General features: G+C 52.2%; 1 protein-coding gene and 1 long non-coding RNA gene across 3 annotated transcripts; one reads left to right on the top strand and one right to left on the bottom strand.

Annotated features, from left to right (window-relative positions):
* Positions 1–1369: 1369 nt before the first annotated feature.
* Positions 1370–12116, bottom strand: LOC116458852 (uncharacterized). Its single transcript, XR_004245411.2, has 3 exons — positions 11394–12116; positions 8788–8908; positions 1370–1453 (listed from the first exon to the last, which is right to left on the bottom strand). It is a non-coding gene; the product is annotated as an uncharacterized LOC116458852 (long non-coding RNA).
* Positions 12117–13367: 1251 nt separating this feature from the next.
* On the top strand, positions 13368–19043 carry LOC116459445 (protein DGCR6L-like). 2 transcript variants are annotated; one of them, XM_032140032.2, is made up of 5 exons: positions 13368–13543; positions 13623–13783; positions 17200–17300; positions 17913–18053; positions 18497–19043. In XM_032140032.2, the coding sequence occupies exons 1-5, from the start codon at positions 13434–13436 to the stop codon at positions 18644–18646; spliced, it is 663 nt and encodes a 220-aa protein (XP_031995923.1). In that variant the 5' UTR covers positions 13368–13433; the 3' UTR covers positions 18647–19043. The 2 variants fall into 2 exon arrangements, with proteins under 2 accessions (XP_031995923.1, XP_031995926.2); XM_032140035.2 differs by lacking the exons at positions 17200–17300; positions 17913–18053; positions 18497–19043 and adding exons at positions 15120–15246; positions 16543–17186.
* Positions 19044–19775: the final 732 nt, after the last annotated feature.

The following is a 19775-nucleotide window of genomic DNA, read 5'->3' as shown; positions in this document are numbered from 1 at the left end:
TTCATCCAGGCCTCCTTTTCTTTGTCATGCATGCATATTAATTGAGGATGGAGAATATCTACGCTTGTTCAGGCCAGCCAACATAGGACAGTTTACTTCAAGAGAGGAGACATGGGTTGAATGCTGGTATGTTTTAACTCTGCAGCACAAACAGTTGCAACAAGTGTGGTGAACTAATCACCAAATGGCCTTTTGCTGCCTTATTTGTCATTGTGCCTTATGTGTAGCTCGCAGGATTTGATTACGCCTATGTTTTGTGGTGATCATACTTTCAACTATTCCTAAAATACTGCTTCAGTCTTATCTGTTTGGGGTCAACTGCTGAGGATTTCATAAAATTAATGAAGTGTGTGAATCTAAAGTTCTACACAAAGGGGGAAATATTGCAAATCATTTATCTTGTAAGAGACTAAAATTTAGAATATATTTTAAATATATTTAAGATATATTCAAAACTCTACAACAACAAACTAACTAAATAAAAGTCAGACAACTCTTTAAAAATGGGCAAAAGACTTGAACATATATTTCCCTAAAGAAGATACAGCCACAGATAGTAGCACAGGAAAAGCTGCTCAGTATCATTAGTCATTAGGGAAATGCAAATGAAAAACACAAGCAGACACCAATATACACCTACTAGGATGATTTAAAGGAAAATAAGTGTGAACAAGGATGTAAAGAAATTATAACCCTGATACATTGACGGTAGAAATGGATAAAGTTGCAGCCACTGTGCAAAACAGTCTGCAGTGGCTCAGAAGGTTAAATATAGAACTTCCGTCGGACCCAGGAACTCTACTCTTAGGTACCCCAAAGAATAGAGAACAGAAACCAAAGAGATATTTGTATACTAATGTTTATAGCATCACTTTTCACAGGAGCCAAAAGGTGGAAATAATCCAGCCATCAATGAACAAATGAATGTAATAAAAGCAAGGTGATCTACATGCAATACTACATCATCCATCTGTAAAAAACGAACATAATTTTGATAGATGATACAACATGGGCGGACACTGAGAACATTATGCTTAGTGAAATAAGCCAGACACAAAAGGAATATATTGTATAATTGTACTTATATGAAGTGCCTAGAATAGTCAAATTCATACAAGAGAAAGTGGGATAGGAATCACCATGGGCTGGAAATAGGGGCAAGGCGCTATATTGCTTATTGTGGACAAGATTTTGTAAGAAATCATCAAAATTGTGGGTGTAGATAGTGGTGTTGGTTATGCAACACTGTGAATATACTGAATGCCACTGAGTGCACACTTTGGTTAAAAGGTTCAAATGATAAATATTGTGGTATATCTATTTCCCCACAATAGAAAACACGCACAGCCAAGCCCAGTTGCCAGTCTTGTTAGCTGCCGTCCTTTACCTTCAAGAGTGGGCTGAAGCTTGTCCAATCTTTCAAGGTTGCTGAAGACTGTATGATGGAAGTTGTCTGCATTGGGAAAGAAATTAATGGAGAGAGGAGAAAACTTGAGAATCCACACTACTCACTCTGCAGGGCCAAGAACTCTGTCTCCCGTGCATTGCTGATCCATCTCAGTATTTCCTGTGACCACCTCCCTTTTCAACTGAAGACTTTGCACCTGAGGGGTGCCACTGTGCCCGGCCCCTTTATTATTTCTTATTGGTCAGGTCTAGTGGTAATAAACTCCTTCAGCTTTTATTTATCTGGGAATGTCTTAATTTCTCCTTCACTTTTGAAGGACAGTTTTGTCAAATATAGTATTCTCAGTTGGCAGGCTTTACTCTTTCAGTACTTTCAATGTATCATCCCACCACCTTCTGGCCTGCAGGGTTCCTGCTGAAATATCCACTGATAATCTTCTAGAGGCTCCCTTGCACATGAGAAGTCACTTTTCTCTTGCTGCTTTCAAGATTCTCTCTATATTTACTACCACTAAATTCTACACTTAAAAATGGTATAATCTGTTATGTATATTTTGCCACAATAAAAAAATTGGAAAGAGGTACCATAGAAGAGTATATTACATGCACCATAGGCTGGAAAACATTTTCAGAGACTAGGCTATTCTCAGTAACTCACATATCTAGTTCCGGTAAACACTGATTGATTTAAACAAATATCCATGAACGAGATATTACATGCACCACATGCAGCTAAACAGTGTTTCATTGAGATAACACTAGTACCTAGATCTGATAAACTATCTAAACAGGCATCACTGAAAACTATACTACAGAAAACATAGAATGCTAACCACAGTATTTCCAAGAGTCTACGCTACACCTAGGCAATCTTGCACCTATCTCTGTTAAACACAGGGTTTGAACTTGGAACAACAAAGAAGGTAGTACCTGCACCACATACTTCTTAAAACAGGGTTTCGGCTGGGTGTGGTGGCTCACATCTGTAATTCCAGCACTTTGGGAGGCTGAGGCAGGCGGATCACCTGAGGTCAGGAGCTCGAAACTAGCCTGGCCAACATGGTGAAACCCCGTCTCTACTAAAAATACAAAAATTAGCTGGGTGTGGTAGCAGACGCCTGTAATCCCCAGCTACTCAGGAGGCTGAGGCAGGAGAATCGCTTGAACCTGGGAGGCAGAGGTTGCAGTGATCCGAGACTACACCACTGCACTCCAGCCTGGGCGACAAGAGCAAAACTCCATCTCAATAAATAAATAAATAAATAAACAGGGTTTCATAGGGAAAACACTATGCTAAGCCACTCACAAACCTATTTCTAATAAACACAGATAGTGAACATGCATTAAAGAAGGCTATCTTAGATGAAGCACACCCTGCTAAACACATCGATTCTCAAAGATAAGGCGAGGCTCACTCATGGTAGACCTGTTAAACTTAACATTTAAATATGTATCACAGAAGATGGTAGTACCTGAACCTCATGCTTCTAACGCAATGCTTCACCAAGGTAGCATTATTCTCAATCACTCATGCATCTGCCTCACTTCAATACGGAGCAAATATGTATCAGTGAACAATGTGCCACGTGCGCTATACATGGCCAAACACAGTGGCTCATGCAGTTACCACAAGGTGTGGTCATTCACTGACAGAATGGGAATGAGGAATGTGTCCCACTCTCTCAGCTGTTGTATTATATCATGCAAGGTGCAGTGACTAAGTTCATTCAAGAACCCAGCTCTCTTAAACACATATATGGGACACAGCACACAGTGTGATTTGTGTCTGCATCTCCCTCGTGCATGTTGTATATTTTATATAATGTAGGTACAAAATGTGACTTTGGTCTTCACCCCCATCGGCTATCATCTATCACAGGTTACATAGTGACATAATACAACTCAGTTCTGCATCCTCCTCTGCTATCATATGGTATCATGTGTGACAGTGTGACCCGAGGTAATGACTATCCCCTCTCCCCTGCTGTATGGTGTCATAAGTGACATTTGTGACTCACATACACTGTGAATCAGGCCTGCAACCCTTCTGTTCGTTGTTGTATGATACTGTGTGTGCCATAGTGACATAATGCAACTGAGGTCTGGGCTCCTTGATGTCATATAATATCATAAGTGACATGGTGTGAACAGGGCTGCCTCTCCCTCTTGGGTTATCACTGGCTATCATATAGGACATAGTGATACAAAGTGACAAGTGTGTGTCCTCCTCAAGTATTATATATCATGTGACACAGAGTAAGGTAAGCCTGAGTCCCTCTCTTGGTTGCCTTAGATTATTTTATTTTTTTGAGATACAGTCTCACTCTGACCCCAAGGCTGGAGTGCAGTGGTGCAATCTCAGCTCACTGCAACCTCTGCCTCCTGGGTTCAAGCAATTCTCCTGCCTCAGGCTCCTGAGTAGCGGGGACCACAGGCGTGCACCACCTCACCCAGCTAATTTTGTATTTTTAGTTACACAGTAACGAATGTGACTGAGGTCTGCCTGTGCTCTCAGCTGATGCTGGCACCTTTATTGCCTAGGCGTTTAATGCTTCTCAGGTCTGCATCCTATCTCCTGTCACACACTGTCATGCTATGTAGGATGAGGACACAGCTGACATACCCTAGTCACTGCACCTTGTATGATATAATACAACAGCTGAGAGTGGGACACATTCCTCATTCCCATTCTGTCAGTGTAACATAGCATATAGCAGCTGAGAACGGGGTACATCCCTGACTCACATGATGTCACAATGTCACATATGATATCATAAGTCATCCAGTGGGCCAGGCACAGTGGCTCACACCTATAATCCCCACACTTTGGGAGTCCGAGGTGGGTAGATCGCTTGAGCTCAGGAGTTCAAGACCAGCCTGGGCAACATGGTGAAACCCCGTTTCTACTAAAAATACAAAAATTAGCCAGGCGTGGTGGTGTGTGTCTGCATTCCCAGCTACTGAGGAGGCTGAGGTGGGGGGATGGCTTGAGCCAAGGAAGCAGAGGCTGCAGTGAACTGAGATTGTGCTACTGCACTCCAGCCTGGGCAACAAAGCTAGACCCTGCCTCAAAAATAAAAAATTAAAATAAGTCATCCAGTGATACAATGTGACTCACATCTGCAGGCCATCTCTTGGCTGCCATATGATATTGTCAACCTTAAATAACAAGTCTCAGGAAATATGGTTAAATGTAGAGTTTATTTGAGCACAAACCTTGACGGCAGCCACCCAGGAACACAGATTCCAAAGAATGGAATTCAGTGCTCCAAAGTGGAGAAGTTTTGGGGCTCGTTTACATAAATAAGGTTTGGGAAGCTTAGCAGGGTTTCAACACATTCCCTCAAGGCTAGCACGCAGTTACAGTAATCTGATTAGTCAAGGCAGTATTCCTTTTGAGAAAGGCGTATTTAACATTCCACAATGAAGATGTAAAAGGCATGGGGTCTTTTGTACCATCTCGTCTGAGTTAGGTACAGGACAATAAAGGACACAGTTAATCTATGACAAAGATCAGTGACTAGAAGGGGAGGCCTGGTTTCTGGTTTCTCCTGGTCATTTACAGAACATGAACAATGAGGAAGAGAGAATTTATGATCTAAGAAGCTGAAGTTGCAACTACCCGCTTACGTGGCTCAGATCACAGTCACATCTTTCTCAAGGCTCAAAGTGTCTGGGGGGGTCCCAGCAGCTTTTACATTTTATCTACTTTCACAATAGCATATGTTATAAAGCAGCATAATGTGTCTCAGTCTGTGTCCCTAGTTTTGGCTATCTGTGATGCCACATGTCACATACTGTCATAATTGAGTCCGGCTCCTGTGTGTGATTTGTTAGTCCTGACCACAGGCAATAACAAAGGCTTTACTCGGCAGGGCTGACGGGAGAAAACCCCCTCCCAGACCAGGCTTGGTGCACAGCCAGTGCACGGCAGGCCCAGGCCGAGCACAAAGGCCACACGCACGGCCTGTTGGATGGTTTCTAGGCTTGTTGGCTGAATTGCGACGCAAAAGTGGCTGCCTTTTAAAAGATCTTATGTAATGCGCTGAGCAAGGTCTCTGGGTGAGGCGTGAGCTGCCGCCAAAACTTGAGCAAGCAAATCAGAATCGGAGTATCGGTGCCCTCTTCGTTCACTGGAGGTTTCTCTCTAGCGAGCTCAGAGATCGTTCATCAACCCCCATGGTCCTGTGATGGTTGATTTTGTGTTGACCATCCTGGCTGGGCCACAGCGTGCCCGGACTGCACACTGTTCCACGTGTGTCCGTGAGGGCATTTCCAGGTGCATTTAGCATGTGAGCCAGTGGGTGAAGCAGACGGCCCTCTCCAGTGTGACAGGCATCACCCAATCCACTGAGGGCCTGAGTGGAACAAAGGCTGGGGAAGGAGAATTCACTTTCCTTTTCCCTCCCTCACTACTGGAGCTGGACACCTCATCTCATTTTCTCCTGCCCTCAGACTGGCATTTCCACATCCACTCCCCTGGTTCTCAGGCCTGGGGAGGGAAGTGTGAAGGTGTTGGATGGACAGACACCAGTCAGAGCAGCACAGGCCTCAGGAGGGGTCTAAGGCCTCCAGGCCTGTGATCCTATCCAGCAAACACCAAGGGAGACGGGGATCTTTATTTTTATTTACTTTTTTTTTGACGGAGTTTCACTCTTGTCATCCAGGCTGGAGTTCAATGGCACGATCTCGGCTCACTGCAACCTCTGCCTCCTGGGTTCAAGCGATTCTCCTGCCTCAGTCTCCCAAGTAGCTGGGATTACAGGCACCCGCCACCACACCTGGCAAATTTTTGTATTTTTAGTAGAGATGGGGTTTCACCATGTTGACCAGGCTGGTCTCAAACTCCTAACCTCAGGGGATCCACCTGCCTCAGCCTCCCAAAGTGTTGGGATTACAGGCGTGAGCCGCTGCGCCTGGCTGAGATGGGGATCTTTAAATGCGTGGTCCTTCTGTGGCCTGGGAGGGAGAGAACCTCCATTGTGGGCAGATGACTGATCTCTCTGGGAATACCCTGGTGTCACAGCCAGGCCCACAGGGTCCTCCAGCCTAGTCTGGAGTTTCCACTGTGGTCCTTTTCTCTGCCTTATAAGAAGGGCATTTCCCTTGGCCTGGGTCTACTCTTACACGCCAGGAGCTTGTTGCCAGGAACTGAAGAGTTTCCCAAAGGCTGACTGTGGGGCCAAGAGAAGATTGCGTGTTCCCCAACAGCCTGGAGGTGCTGATGGAACAAGCTCATCAATCTGACCCTCACGACTGTGATGGGTTCAATTTTGTCTCCCTTCCAATTCATATGTTGAAGTCCTGACCTCCAGTTATCTCAGGAGGTGACCGTATTTGGAGATAGGCTCTTTACAGAAGTAATTAAGTTAAATGACCTCATGGTCATTGGGGCGAACCCTAATCCCACTCTATAACTGGTGTCTGTATCAGAAGAAATTTGGAAACAGACTGTTAAATCAAGTTTAATCTAAAACTACCTCCTTACATATTTTAAGTTCAGCCTAAAGGTTTCTATGCACATTGTAAACTATAACCTAAATGGAACCGTAAACAGACTCTAGCCTACCTTTGTGCCAATCACTGAGTTTTGGCCAATTAAATGTGGCCAACTGTTCAAACTGTGTTGAACTAAGGCAAACGCCGAGCCGTAACCAAGCCGGTTGTTTCTGTCCCTCACTTCTGTTTTCTGTAGGTCACTCTCCTTTTTCTGTGCATAAATCTTTCACTACGTGCCTGCACTGGAGTCTCTGAGCCTACTCTGGCTCAGGAGGCTACCAACTCTCAAACTGTTCTTTGCTCAGTTAAACTCTTTTAAATGTAATTTGGCTGAAATATTTCTTTTAACAAGACACACAGAGGGAAGACATTGTGAAGACACAGGGAGACGTCAGCCATCAACAAGCTAAGGAGAGTCCTAGAACAGATCCTTCCTTTACAGCCTTCAGAAGGCACTGTGAGCCCAGAAGTATGAGACAGATCTCAATCCAGTTAGAAAGTCCATTTTGCCAAGGTTAAGGATACACCTATGACACAGCCTCAGGAGGTCTTGATGACACATGGCCAAGGTGGTCGGGGTACAGTTTGCTTTTATACTTTTTAGGGAGACATGAGACATCAATCAGTACAGATCAGATTTACAATCGGCTTGATCTGCAAGGGCAGAGCAACTCAAAGCAGGGGGCTTTTGGGTCATATGTAGATTTAAAGGTTTTCTGATTGGCAATTGGTTGAAAGAGTTAAGTTATTATCTAAAGACGGGGAATCAATAGAAAGGAATGTCTGGGTTACGATGATAAAGGATTATGGAGAGCAAAGTTTTATGCAGATGAAGCCTCCAGGTAGCAGGCTTCAGAGAGAGTAGATTGTAAATGTTTCTGATCAGACTTAAGGTCTATATTGATGTTAATGCTGGTCAGCTTTTAATGAATTCCAAAAGGGAGGAGATCTGTCCAACCTCTGCTTCTCGTCACTGCCTGAACTAGCTTTTCAGGCTAACTCTGGAATGCCCTTGGCCAAGAGAAGGGGTCTGAGAATTTTATTTTTGGTTTACAGAACCAACCCTACCAACAACTTGATCTCAGCCCTCTGGCCATGAGAACTGTAAGAAAACACATTCCCGTTGTTGGCCTCCGTCTGTGGTCCTTTGTTATGGCAGCCCACAGACACACACACATACAGTGACATCTCATCATCTGGGCAGGCCTGTTTTCCATTCTAAACCCAGGCTGGGGTTACAGTGGCCTGGGAAGATACAGCTGCCCCTCGTATTGTCCATGGCGCTAAGCAGATGAGGAAACAAATCTGGGAAGGCCAGGGTTCCCTTGTGGAGTGAAGACCCTTTGCACAAGTCCCGGTGGGTCTTTGCAAGTTTTTCCTCATGCTCACATCACTGGCACAGTGGTCATGGCCTGGCCGGCTTGGGACATGGGGGTGGCCATTGGGCACTTGAGTGACATTCACTCCTCATCCTGCATGTGCCAGAGGACCAGCCCCCTGGAGGCTCACTGGGCTTTTGCCCAAGCCCGTCAGCAACATTCCTTCTCTCATTGGCTCTAAGTGCAGACCGCAGAACGTGCATGTATTACTGACTGCCCGTGGGGTCTAAGGAGAATTCTAGCCATGTTCACACCCACCAGTCAGAAGGAAGCAATCTCACTTTCCCAGTGGTGCAGAGGACGAGCAGCAACTGTGGACTGCTTTCCTGAGCTTTCTGGGTCTTCTCTGCATTATCTCTAACTAGCCATCAGTGTGACTCACTGGGGGTGTCTGGCACAACAAAGATCCCTTGGCCCCTCATCACCAAACACTTCAGCAACCAGGCCATGCCACCACCAGGGCTCTGCTTCCGACCTAGCTGGTTGGCCTGCAGGGTCTCACCTGTCGTTTTTCCAAAGAGCACTATAACTGGGTCAATCTCCAGGAGAGGAGATGAAAGGTTCAACAGCATGGATCTGTCTGGAGCATGCAGGGCAAAGCCCCGTGGCACGTGGCCTCTTTTCTGCAAAACAAACACACCTGCTTTTACAGGAGTTGCAGCTTTGGCATGAGGAACCTCAAGTTCTTTACTTTGTAATAGACAGAGAAGGCCGGGCATGGTGGTGCGCGCCTGTAATCCCAGCTACTCAGGAGGCTGAGGCAGGAGAATCACTTGAACACGGAAGGCAGAGGTTGCAGTGAGCCGAGATCGCGCCACCGCACTCCAGCCTGGGCAACAAAGCGAGCCTCCATCTCAAAAAAAAAAAAAAAAAAAAAAAAAAAGACAGAGGTTGCTCTCTGACTGCCTGAGGGATTCAGGGCTGAGTCCACCAACATTGTTTCATGAAACTCTACTCGGCTGGCCAGTGGAGGCGTCATGTATACAGTCAGCACTCCACACATCCTCACTTCCTGAGCATCTACAGTGCAAACCAACACACCCATCACACTCACACAACAGCACATGCCGCACGTCAACCCGAGCCTCCCTCACAGGTTGCTTTCATCTCTTTTTCTCTCTTCGCTGCAAGTTTTTTGCCCAAATGCAATTAGATACTTTTTTTTACAGAAACAGAAAGCAGAGTTTTAACTAGGCACCACTATAGCAGTGGCTGTTGACCGTCATCCCCTGGCTGGAACCAGGGAATCCTGTGGGTGAGGGAGGAGCAACGCAGCAGCCCCGGCTGACTCACTCTGGGGTGGATGGATGGATTTACTTACTTACTTATTATTTGGTTCTCATTCTGTCGCCCAGGCTGGAGTGCAGTGGTGTGATCTCGGCTCACTGCAGCCTGGACCTCCTGGGCTCAAGTGATCCCACCTCAGCCTCCCAAGTAGCTGGGACTTCAGGCACATGCCATTACGCCAGCGAATTTTTTAAACTTTTTGTAGACAAGCTCTCGCCCTGTTGCCCAGGCTGGTCTTGAACTCCTGGCCTCAAGCCATCTGCCCACCTTGGCCTCCCAAAGTGCTGGGATTACAGGTGTGAGTCACCGCACTCAGCCCACTCGGTTGTGAGTGGCCATTTGCTTTGACTCAGCAAACACTTCTGATGGTAACAAAGCACCAACTGGGTGGCTGGTTTCAATCCTACTCTTGCCACCCAACACCGCAATATTTTATCAACCTGGAGCAAATGCTCTCGGGTCCTGAGGAGCTGGCCACACAGCCCATTTTGCTGGTGGGACAGTGGGAGGCCCCGCCCTCCTCCCATCCCACACCACTTAGGCAAGAGCTGTGCCCAGGAAATGTCACCCATAACTGGTCCGCACAGACCCTGTCTTCTTAAAGGGTGCTGTGCCTCCACCAGACCCCATGGGCAATACATTGTCAAGCACACGCAAGACACGCCAAGGCCAAGGCCTGACTGATTTGACAGTAAAGACACAATGAGCCCCTCTCATTCAGAGCTTATTACTCAGAGTGAAAATAAGAGAAGCCTGAGGTGGCAGCTCCCTGCAGTCCTGGTGCCACATGCTAAAAAGGACAGCACCGAAACAAGAGGGGTCAGAAAGCATGCGTTGCGGGACACCCACTGTGGAGGAGCCCCTTGAGACTGCAGCTGGGCGGCGTCCTCATCTGTAGCTCTGTTGTGAGGGCCGGGGGCAGGGAGCCTCACCCTCACCAGGGCCAGTGAGGCAGGCAGTGAGGAATAGTCTCGGGAGACAGAGGGAGTGAGCGGTGGCCTGGGTGCAGCCTGATGTTCTGGGAGGAGCAGGCTGAGGTCAGCTGCTGTGTGCACCTCTGCGTGGCCTATGGGGATCCTGCGATGGCTCAAGGCCCACGGCAGAGCGGTTTCTCCGCCCACACAATGGACACACAACCTGACACACAAAAACTCACAGAGAAACATAGAAAGGCACATGTGACAAAGAACCAGACAAAAGCCATGCAGCAAAGCCTTTTGCCACACATGCACACACACACACACACACACAGGCGCCCATCCCTTCAAACCTTGGTGTTTGCCCAGACACACCTGTGTCAGAGACACGGGACCTGCAGCTCCCCAACACACACCAGTCACCCCACACTAACCCAAGGTGTCACCAGCCAGCCTGGTGCACTTGGGAGACCAAGTGGAGGTGGACAGTGGCTGCAAAGGCCTTCGGTGGATACCACCCGACGGGAAGAGCCATGGGGCCCACCGTGTCCACACACACAGGGGACACGCACGTCTGCGCACCAGCTCCCCCATTCCTACACATACATCACCCATCCCTAGGGCTCTGGAGGATGAGACCCCTCCCTGAAGACCCAGAGGTGGCCCAGGAGTCCCCATGCCTGAGTGACGTACTGCTCATGTCCATGAAAAAGAAAAGGAACTTTTTTATCTGAGGAATATGAGCCCCCTTTAATTATTAGGCCCAGGGAGGCACTGGAATGAAACAGCAGTCACATCCCACTCCTACTTGAGCTAACGACCTCTTGAAGCCAATTGCTGTATGGGTTCCAGACTGACGCCAAGTAGACATAAAAAGCCAGACGCTGGACACCATAACTCTTACCCTGTAGTCCAACACTGTATAGCCAGTCACGAAGGTTCTATCTGGAAAGCAGTCAGAATTCCTGCTGACTTCGTATCGGCCCACTCCTTGTCCCCTTCCGTCTTTAAAAACTTGCTTGTAATATGGCTGAATGAAGCACTCCCAGGGCAACTTGGTGTGTCCTGGGCAGCTCTCTCAGCCTTGGCCCAGACAAACTATATGAACTGTGGTTCAGTTTGTTTCTTTAGGTTGACATCCACATTAGCGGAGCAGTGTTGCTGGGCTGGGGAAGCTGGTTCAGGTCAGACGTTGCACCAAGGGTTGGAGAAGGGGCCTTCCTGCATCAGCACCCGGACAAGGCAGAGGAGCAGGTGTCCAAACCCAGGCCTGGCCTGCTCCTGCTGTGGCTCACAGCCCCCACCCCACCTGGCAGACCCCGGAGCTGGCGACAGTGTTGCCCAGCTGGCCACAGCACATATCATTGTCACGTGGGGCTGCCCTATATCGCCCCCAGTCTTCACACAGACACCCTTCATGGACTGGGGGACTGAGAGCAGGGACACTGGTGAAACAGGCAGGCGTCTTCACCCAGCTGCTCATCCCACTCACGACCTCCAGGGGAGGTGACAGTGACCAAGCCCAGCCCCAGCTGGCTCCTGGTCACTCGCTGCAGGCTCAGCTCCCACAATCTTGAGTCCCACCTCCAGCTCCTGCCATTCCGAGGGAACTGGAGGCCAGGATGCCCGGCGCATGAGCAGCTCTGGGTTGTGGACCGCCCTCCACAGCAGTGGCCTGAGCCCTTGTTGTCATTATTCACTGTATTTGCTCCTGGTTTCTGGCTGGAAGGGATCACAAAGACATGGCGTGCAGGGGAGCCAATCCTGCCAGGCACTGAGGAAACAGATCCTGGAGAAAACCAGAGACTTTGCTGGCACTTCAGGGGGACCCCAGTTGGCTCAATGCCCCCTCTCCCCCGTAGCCAACTGCTAATCAATGTTCTCTCTGGAAACCAGTCATAATTCCTAACCTGGTCAAAGCAGGGTCATCTCACACAGCCCAGCCACCCCGCAGGCAGCTAGAGTGTCTGGTGAAATGCAAGTCTGATCGTGTCTGTGTCCCCAAGCCCTTCCGTGCCCCCTGCTGCTCTTTGGACAAGCCCCCGGCAGCCTCTGTAATGCACAGCCCCCGCCCTTGTCTCCTGTGCTGGCTTCCGCCGCCTGGCCACACCGGTCCTCTCGCCCATCCACCTGACCCGACTCTGGCAGGGCCTCTGCAGGAGCCACTCCTCCACCCGAACCCCTCCTATTAAAGCCTGTTCCTAGCCCGTTCAGCCTCAGCCACCAGAAGCTCCCCAGCCCCGGCCCAGCAGCTGGCCTGGGGAGCGGGGAGAGAGCAGTCTGGGCTCGCGGTTCGGGCTGGGGGCCGGGCACCGCGGGGCGACCACGGCAGGCCCAGATGGGGACTCCGGCGCCAACTGTCCTGGCCCAGAGGCTCTAGGGTGGTCTTGTCTGTCTCACCCCGGGGGCAGAGAGGACGCAGACAGACCCCAGCGCCACTGCTCGGCCGCGGATGGTGCCTTAGACCCAGGTCCTGTGGGCTCTGGCCCGAGATCCCTCCCTCTGGGAAGGCCGGTGACCGGGACAGTCCACCTCGCAGGCGCGCCGGCGGGGAGCCCGGACCTCAGCCCTCAATGACTCAGCAAGGGCCGGTGGGATTCTCCATGCGATATCCAGGCCCGATATCAAGGGCCGGTGGGATATCTCCTGCGATATCCAGGCGGCGGAGTCTCGCCTCTAAGGTCGCGCGGGGAGCAGGCAGGTGCGAGCATGGGCTGAACAAAACCCTCCTTGGATTCTCCGCAGAGGGGTGGGCCGCACCTCCTGAATGACCAGGCGGCGGGGCGCGGGGCAGACAGCTGGGCGCTCTCAGGACTGTCGTAAAAGGGGGCGGGGCGCGCCGCGCGCGGGACTATCGTAAAAGGGGCGGGACGCGCCGCTCTCGGGATGTCGTGAAGCTAGGGGTGCTCGTCGCTGCCGCCGGCGGCTAGCGGGCATCCGCATCATGGAGCGCTACGCGGGCGCCTTGGAGGAGGTGGCGGACGGTGCCCGGCAGCAGGAGCGACACTACCAGTTGCTGTCGGCGCTACAGAGCCTGGTGAAGGAGTTGCCCAGGTACGCGGGCGGGGCGGGCGGAGGCCTTCGGAGGCGGTGTCGGGTCCCGTCGCGGCTCACCGCGCCCCCCTACCGGCAGCTCTTTCCAGCAGCGCCTGTCCTACACCACGCTCAGCGACCTGGCCCTGGCGCTTCTCGACGGCACTGTGTTCGAAATCGTGCAGGGGCTACTGGAGATCCAGCATCTCACCGAAAAGAGCCTGTACAACCAGCGCCTGCGCCTACAGAACGAGCACCGAGGTGCGCGGGGGTAGCGGGACGAGGTGCCGCCTCCTCCGGGTCGGCGCCTCCCAGCAGCTCTTGGTATCTGTGCAGATCAGCTCCTTCCTTGGGAGTATTCGGAGGGAGTGTTCAGAAGAGCTTCGGAAGGTTGACAAAATCAACGGGCGCAGAGACTGAGACAGCGCCTTTTTGGTGACCAGTGGGTCCAACCAGTTTTGTTTTCAGTTGCGCAGCACCCTCTTTCTTAGCAGAAACTCCCTGTTCGGGCTTCCCTGTGCCCCATCCCCTTCCAGACACGATGGCCCTAGGCCTCGGTGCCTGATTGGCCTGCAGGCAGACTCTGGTGGTGGCGCTGACTGCAGCAGCATTGCCCCTTAGTAGTTGGAGGTCTGTTGACAGTTGTGCAGCAAGCGTCCTTCAGGGTCAGTTCCCTCTCAGACCTCGCAGGGCCTCATTCCAGTTGCACATCAAATTCGTAAGCACTGTCTCCTGTGGCGCCCTCCCAAACCCGAAGAGCTTCCCACTTGAGCCAGGCCTGCTTGGTGGGCTTGGGAGCCCTTTCCTGCAAATTATATAGGGCAGGTCCCCCTGCACCATCAGTTTCCACCTTTGTTATTCTTCCCAAACTTCTTATTTTAAAAGTTAAAACATTTAGAAAAGCTGAAAAGATAGTATAGTGCATACGCTTGTGCCCTTCACCTAAAGTTCGGTAGTTAACGTTTTGCTCTAGTTCTCGATATCCCAAAATACATATGTGTGACAGCATAGCATTCACCAAGAGTCTTCAGCATTCCTGGAGACCAGGATTTTCAACCCAGCTATGTTGACATTTGTGGCTGGGTAAGTCTTTATGGTGAGATGCTGTCTTGCGCATTGCAGGATGACAGGGGTACCCTCCCTAGTCCTGAAAACCAAGAATGCCTCCAGACAACCTGGGGGGTGGGATCAGCCTTGGCCTTGGATTGGGAGCAAGTTCTCTAGAACAAGAGCAGTCTCCTACACAGCTGCAGAAGGTAGCCCCCTGAGAAATTAACTGTTCCAGGTGTCTCCTGACTTTCAGTGCACGGCCACATCATGGTACCTAACTTGTGGCAAATTGTTGCTTTATAAGTAAGGATCCAGTCCAAGTTAATGTACTACAATTGGTTACTTTGGTCTCTTTGCTTCTGAAACAGTCCCCAACATTTATTGTGGCATTGACTTTTTGTAGAAAAGTCAATCTGTCTGGATCTATCAGAAGAAATGCTTCCTCATGCATTTAACGTGCTTCTCCACTCTCTGGGTTTCCTGTACACTGGACTGCTGGTAGAAGCCTGATTAGAGGTAGGTTTAATGTGGCAAAAATTCCTCCTAGCGGTGCAAGGCCCCCTTCCCCAGAGGGCAGGCAGTGTCCATCTGCTCCAGGATTGGTGTATGTCTATCAAGAATGGATGTTGGATTTTGACAGATCCCTTTTTGGCAGCTCTTGAGATGATCACGTGGTGAGTCATTTTCTGTTACTACAGTGAATTACAATCACTTGAATTCCATCCTACTTGGTCGTGCTGTAGTATCCTTTTTATGTACGCTGAATTTGATTTGCTAAAATCTTAAGAATTTTTTGGGCTATGTTCATGATAAACTGTGGTCTATAGTTTTCATGTAATATCATCTGGTTTGGGTATCAGGGTTTTTGCCAGCCTTACAGGATGAGTTTCTAAGTGTTCTCTTCAGTTTTCCGGAAGAGTTTGTGTAGAATTGGCATTACTTCTTCCCCTAAGTGTCTGGGCGATTGTCTTTTTAAAAATTTTTATTGAGCTGTAAGATGCATGCAGTTTACTAATCCCAAGTGCATGGCTCATTATTCCTTAATGCTCAGACTGTGCCATGTGTGGCCAGTGGGGGCGCTCCAGGCTCCTTTAGATGCCACCCCATCATTCTGAGAGCACTTCCTTGCTTTCTGGTTCAGGTATGTGTTCAGGCTCATCTTTTCTTGTTTTCTCCGTGTCTCAGTCCTGGAATCGGCCATTTTTCCACAGAGCCATAGTTCCTTCTAGCAGGATGGGGAGTTTCAGTACCTGCCTGGGCCCAGTGCTGTTTGTGCTTCAGAAGGTTTGGGCCAGGCTCTGGTTCCACCAGCAGCAGGCATGCCTGCATTGACTTTCTGCTTCTCCTGCTGATTTGGCAGGGGTGACTGGTTGCTCCTGCCTCCTTTGTGTTCCCTGGTCATGTCTAAGGCCAGGCCCCTTCTGCCCAGGCAGCCGGCGTGGCTTTCTTGCCTTTTGGTTGCCTCCCTAGTGGAATCTGGTAGTGGATCTAAAACTTGTAGCAATGTTTGATCAGTAGAGTGAAGGAGATGACGTTTCCCTGCTTCCCTGTGTTATGGAGATGTCTCGAGGGGGCTCTTGGTTTGAAACATATTTCATGTGATAAATGCCATCATTGAGGTGTGTACAGAATGCCAAGAAACAGGAGATCGGGGAAGGCTGTAGGCACAGCAGGAGCCAGGCTACCTGCAGGGGAGCCTCGGAGGTCCTGGAGTTCCCTGGAGACTGGCCATCAAAGAACAGCTGCAACATCAGGGCTCTTCCCAGGAACAGAGTGTTGGGTTTCGCCTTTTCTTTTGGCCAGGGACCCCTCCCTCCTGGGGAGCTGTAGCCATTTGGCACTTACTGGTCACTGGCACCAGCTGCGGGGTGCTGCATGTTCTGTTTCATGGTGGTTTGTGTCCCATGATCGCTTCCTCTGTACATTCCCTTCAGACTAGACAGTTCACACACATCCGTGTTTGTGCACAGTTTGGCAAGGACCATGGAGCTTTACTTGGTGGCCAAGGGTGAGCCCCTCAGAGCTGCACAGGCTTATGGCGCCCCAAGCTCATCCCAAACTTGGGCATCCCAGGTCTGCCCACCCTTCTCCCTCTGGCGCTGTGCGGGGGCTGGGAGCTGCAAATGGGGGAGGGAGCTGCTCACCCTGAAGGGCGGCACCGAGGGTGGTGGGGCCAACCACACCCCTGGTAGGCAGAGGCCCCATGCTCAGGGTCGGCGACCCTACTCCTCCTGCTTCTTTCCCATGCCTTTGCCTGAGGTGGTCTCTGACACTTGAGTAGATACAGGCCATGGGGGCCCTGAAGCCCTCAGACCGCAGCCTCCCTCCCACCCGCCTCCTCCAGGTGTCCTGGGTCTGGGGCTGCAGCTTTGGCCCCACCTGGCCAGTCTTCCCCACCCCACCCTCTTCCAGTGCCCCAAACCTTCTGGAGTCCCCTGGAGACTTGCCACCGGATGAGGGCCCGGCCCTGGGTGACAGTGGGGTGGGAGGATGGAGGAGGCTGGCGTCCTCCCCAGTGCAGACACCCCTTTGGCCTGGCTGCTCTGCCGGGCTGGTAAGGCAGGTGTCCATGGGTGAGGGCTGCTGCTGAGTCCCACCGCCTGCTGACGGGCTCTCATCCCTCCCAGTGCTCAGGCAGGCGCTGCGGCAGAAGCACCAGGAAGCCCAGCAGGCCTGCCGGCCCCACAACCTGCCTGTGCTTCAGGTGGCTCAGCAGCGAGAACTAGAGGTACTGGGGGCGCAGGCAGGGTGGCCGGCCCAGCTCTCCTGTGGGCACCACCTGGCTCTGCTGACTGGGCTGAGCTGAAGGGGCGTGGGGGCTCAGGCATGGGTGGCTATCCTGGGCCTGAGTGGGACACTGGAGGCCTAGTGAGTCCCACCAGGTGGCTCCTCCCTGAGGGTGCCAGGTGTGCTGGGGCTGGGTGGAGGGTGAAGGCCCATCGGTGCTTCCGTGGAGTCCATTAGTGCTCCTCGTGGGTTGGGGTCTCCGCAGAGCAGGTGGCCTCGGGGGGTACAAAGGCAATGGTGGGGCCAGCCAGGAAGGGGCCCATCCTTCCTTCTCCCAGGGAGCACAGGGACAACCAGAGACTGGCATGTAACCAGCAAGCCATGGGGCAGGGTGTGCCTGCGGAGATGTGTGTGTGGTCCCAAGGCAGCCCCAAGTCAGGGCATTCGTGGAAGCCCTTTGGGGCCCCCTCCAGGGGTTCGCATGGCTGAGGAGAGGCCTGGGTGTGGTGAGGATGCATCAGTGGTGTCAGAGCTGGTGCCACTGGGGGACAGCAGCAGAAGCATGTGTTTGAGCTGCCCTCACCTCCCCGCCCCACTCCCGGCCCCATGGCAGGTGGTGGAGCACCGGATTCGTGAGGAGCAGCGGGCGATGGACCAGAAGATTGTCCTGGAGCTGGACCGGAAGGTGGCTGACCAGCAGAGCACACTGGAGAAGGCGGGGGTGGCTGGCTTCTACGTGACCACCAACCCACAGGTCAGCGCCTGGGCCTGCTCTGCCCTAGCCTGAGTGCCCCTGGGCCCCATTCCATCTGGGGTTTTACTGCTGGTCCCTGGGGAGCCAGGCTCAGGGTATAGGCAGTGAAGTGGAAGGATTGAGGCTCTGGAAAGGATTTCTGTGCCAATCCCAGCATGGAGGCCAGGCCCATTCCCTACAGGGGGGTGAGCCAGCCAACCATGGGCACTGCCCACCCTCCCCAGGCCTGCTGTGCCCCACAGAGCCCTCTTCTGCTCCCCTCCCGCATGCTATTCCGAGTGGCCCTGCTCAGGGCAGAGGCTCAGATTCCACCCTGTCCTGGCAGGCCATGGCCAGGCTTCACAGGATGGTCAACCTGTGGGCTCACTGCCTGGCACCCTTGGGCCGGGATGAAAGGGGCCCGGGGGTCACTCTGGCCTTCATGGGGCCCCTCTGTATCCCAGGAGCTGATGCTGCAGATGAACCTGCTGGAACTCATCCAGAAGCTGCAGCACAGGGGCTGCCGGGCAGGGAAGGTGGCCCTGGGACTGGGAGGTCCCTGGCAGTCGCCTGCTGCCCACTGTGACCAGGAAGGCAGCCCTGTCCCACCATAGCCACAGGCAGCAGAAGTCTGGGCAGAGTTCATCTTCTTGACCTTTGGCCACTGCCTTCCCAGCTGCCCACAGGGGTCCCCCTGCTGAGGAGAGGCCAGGTGGACCCCGGCTGCCTGTCATCCTTCGTCTGGGACTTGCTGCCAAACGCTAGGATAGTCTCATAAAGGGGAGGCCGGCCCAGCCTCCCGCTGTCTGCTTCAGGGCCAGGCAGAGAGTGAGGCCGGGGGTTCTCGCACCTCACTCCACGGGGCACATCCCAACCTGCACTGGGACCCACCCGAGAGCTTGTTTTGGTCTCAGCCGCTCCCTTGGCAGCTGCAGCCGCCATGCAGAAGAGGCTCCCAGGCCCAAGCTCTGTGTGACCCAGAGAAATAAAGATGCCTCAGTGTGGCCCACATGTGGCTTGTGTGATAGCTGCAGGTTCTGCCATAACCAGGGACCTGGTAGGGCCCCCACCTCTGTTGCAGCAGAGGCCTCTGCCTGGGGGCGCCTTCCTGGGCTGTGTGCCCAGCCCACCACCCCTCCCCCTGCACCGAGACTGGGACCCTCCAGCCTTTCCTGCCCCAGCCCTGGTCCCAGGATGCTGTCACTGCCATCTGCATGGGGCCCCCATCCAAGCCCCAGGGTATGAGGACCACATGCAGCCTGCTTGGTGGGGCTGGGGGCTGGAGAGTGTGGGAGAAGGGCCGGGGTGCAAGTATGCGCCTGCCGCAGCCTGGTCAGTGTCCCGTGGGAACCACTAGGAGGAGCCTGATGCAGGTTACTGGGGTAGAGGACTCGGTGGCAGGAATGGCCTGAGGAGGAGCCCCAGGGGGAGGCGTGCCAGGCCCGCCTGGGGAGCTTGGCCTCTGCATCTGCATGAGTCCCCTCCGTGCTGGGCTGGGCCCATGGGCCCTGCTGGGTCCTTGTGGAGTCGGTTGGGGGTGTCCAGCACCCTGGGTGCCCAGGTCTGCGCAGGGCCTGGCCTCCAGGAACAGATGATGCTGGAAGCCAGAGTCTGGGGTGAGACTTCTCTGACCCTGTCTGAGCCACTCCCTCTTTGTTGCCCAGAGCTGATCCTGTGTGAGGGCAAATGGCTCTCAGCTGCAGGAACAGTGGTTTATTGACCAGGCAGGCCTCCCCAGCCCAG

The sequence above is a fragment of the Hylobates moloch genome, unplaced genomic scaffold (genome assembly GCF_009828535.3).
Source record: "Hylobates moloch isolate HMO894 unplaced genomic scaffold, HMol_V3 SCAFFOLD_19, whole genome shotgun sequence".
Classification (NCBI taxonomy): Eukaryota; Metazoa; Chordata; class Mammalia; order Primates; family Hylobatidae; genus Hylobates; species Hylobates moloch.
The sequence above is the reverse complement of the archived record's forward strand: the minus strand, read 5'-3'. Positions and strand labels throughout refer to the sequence as shown.

Coding starts and splice junctions, on each gene's coding strand:
- LOC116459445 (XM_032140035.2), top strand. CDS start 13,434: ATGGAGCGCTACGCGGGCGCCTTGGAGGAGGTGGCGGACGGTGCCCGG. Junction 13,544..13,622: donor CTGGTGAAGGAGTTGCCCAG/GTACGCGGGCGG, acceptor CCCTACCGGCAG/CTCTTTCCAGCAGCGCCTGT. Junction 13,784..15,119: donor CCTACAGAACGAGCACCGAG/GTGCGCGGGGGT, acceptor AATTCCTCCTAG/CGGTGCAAGGCCCCCTTCCC.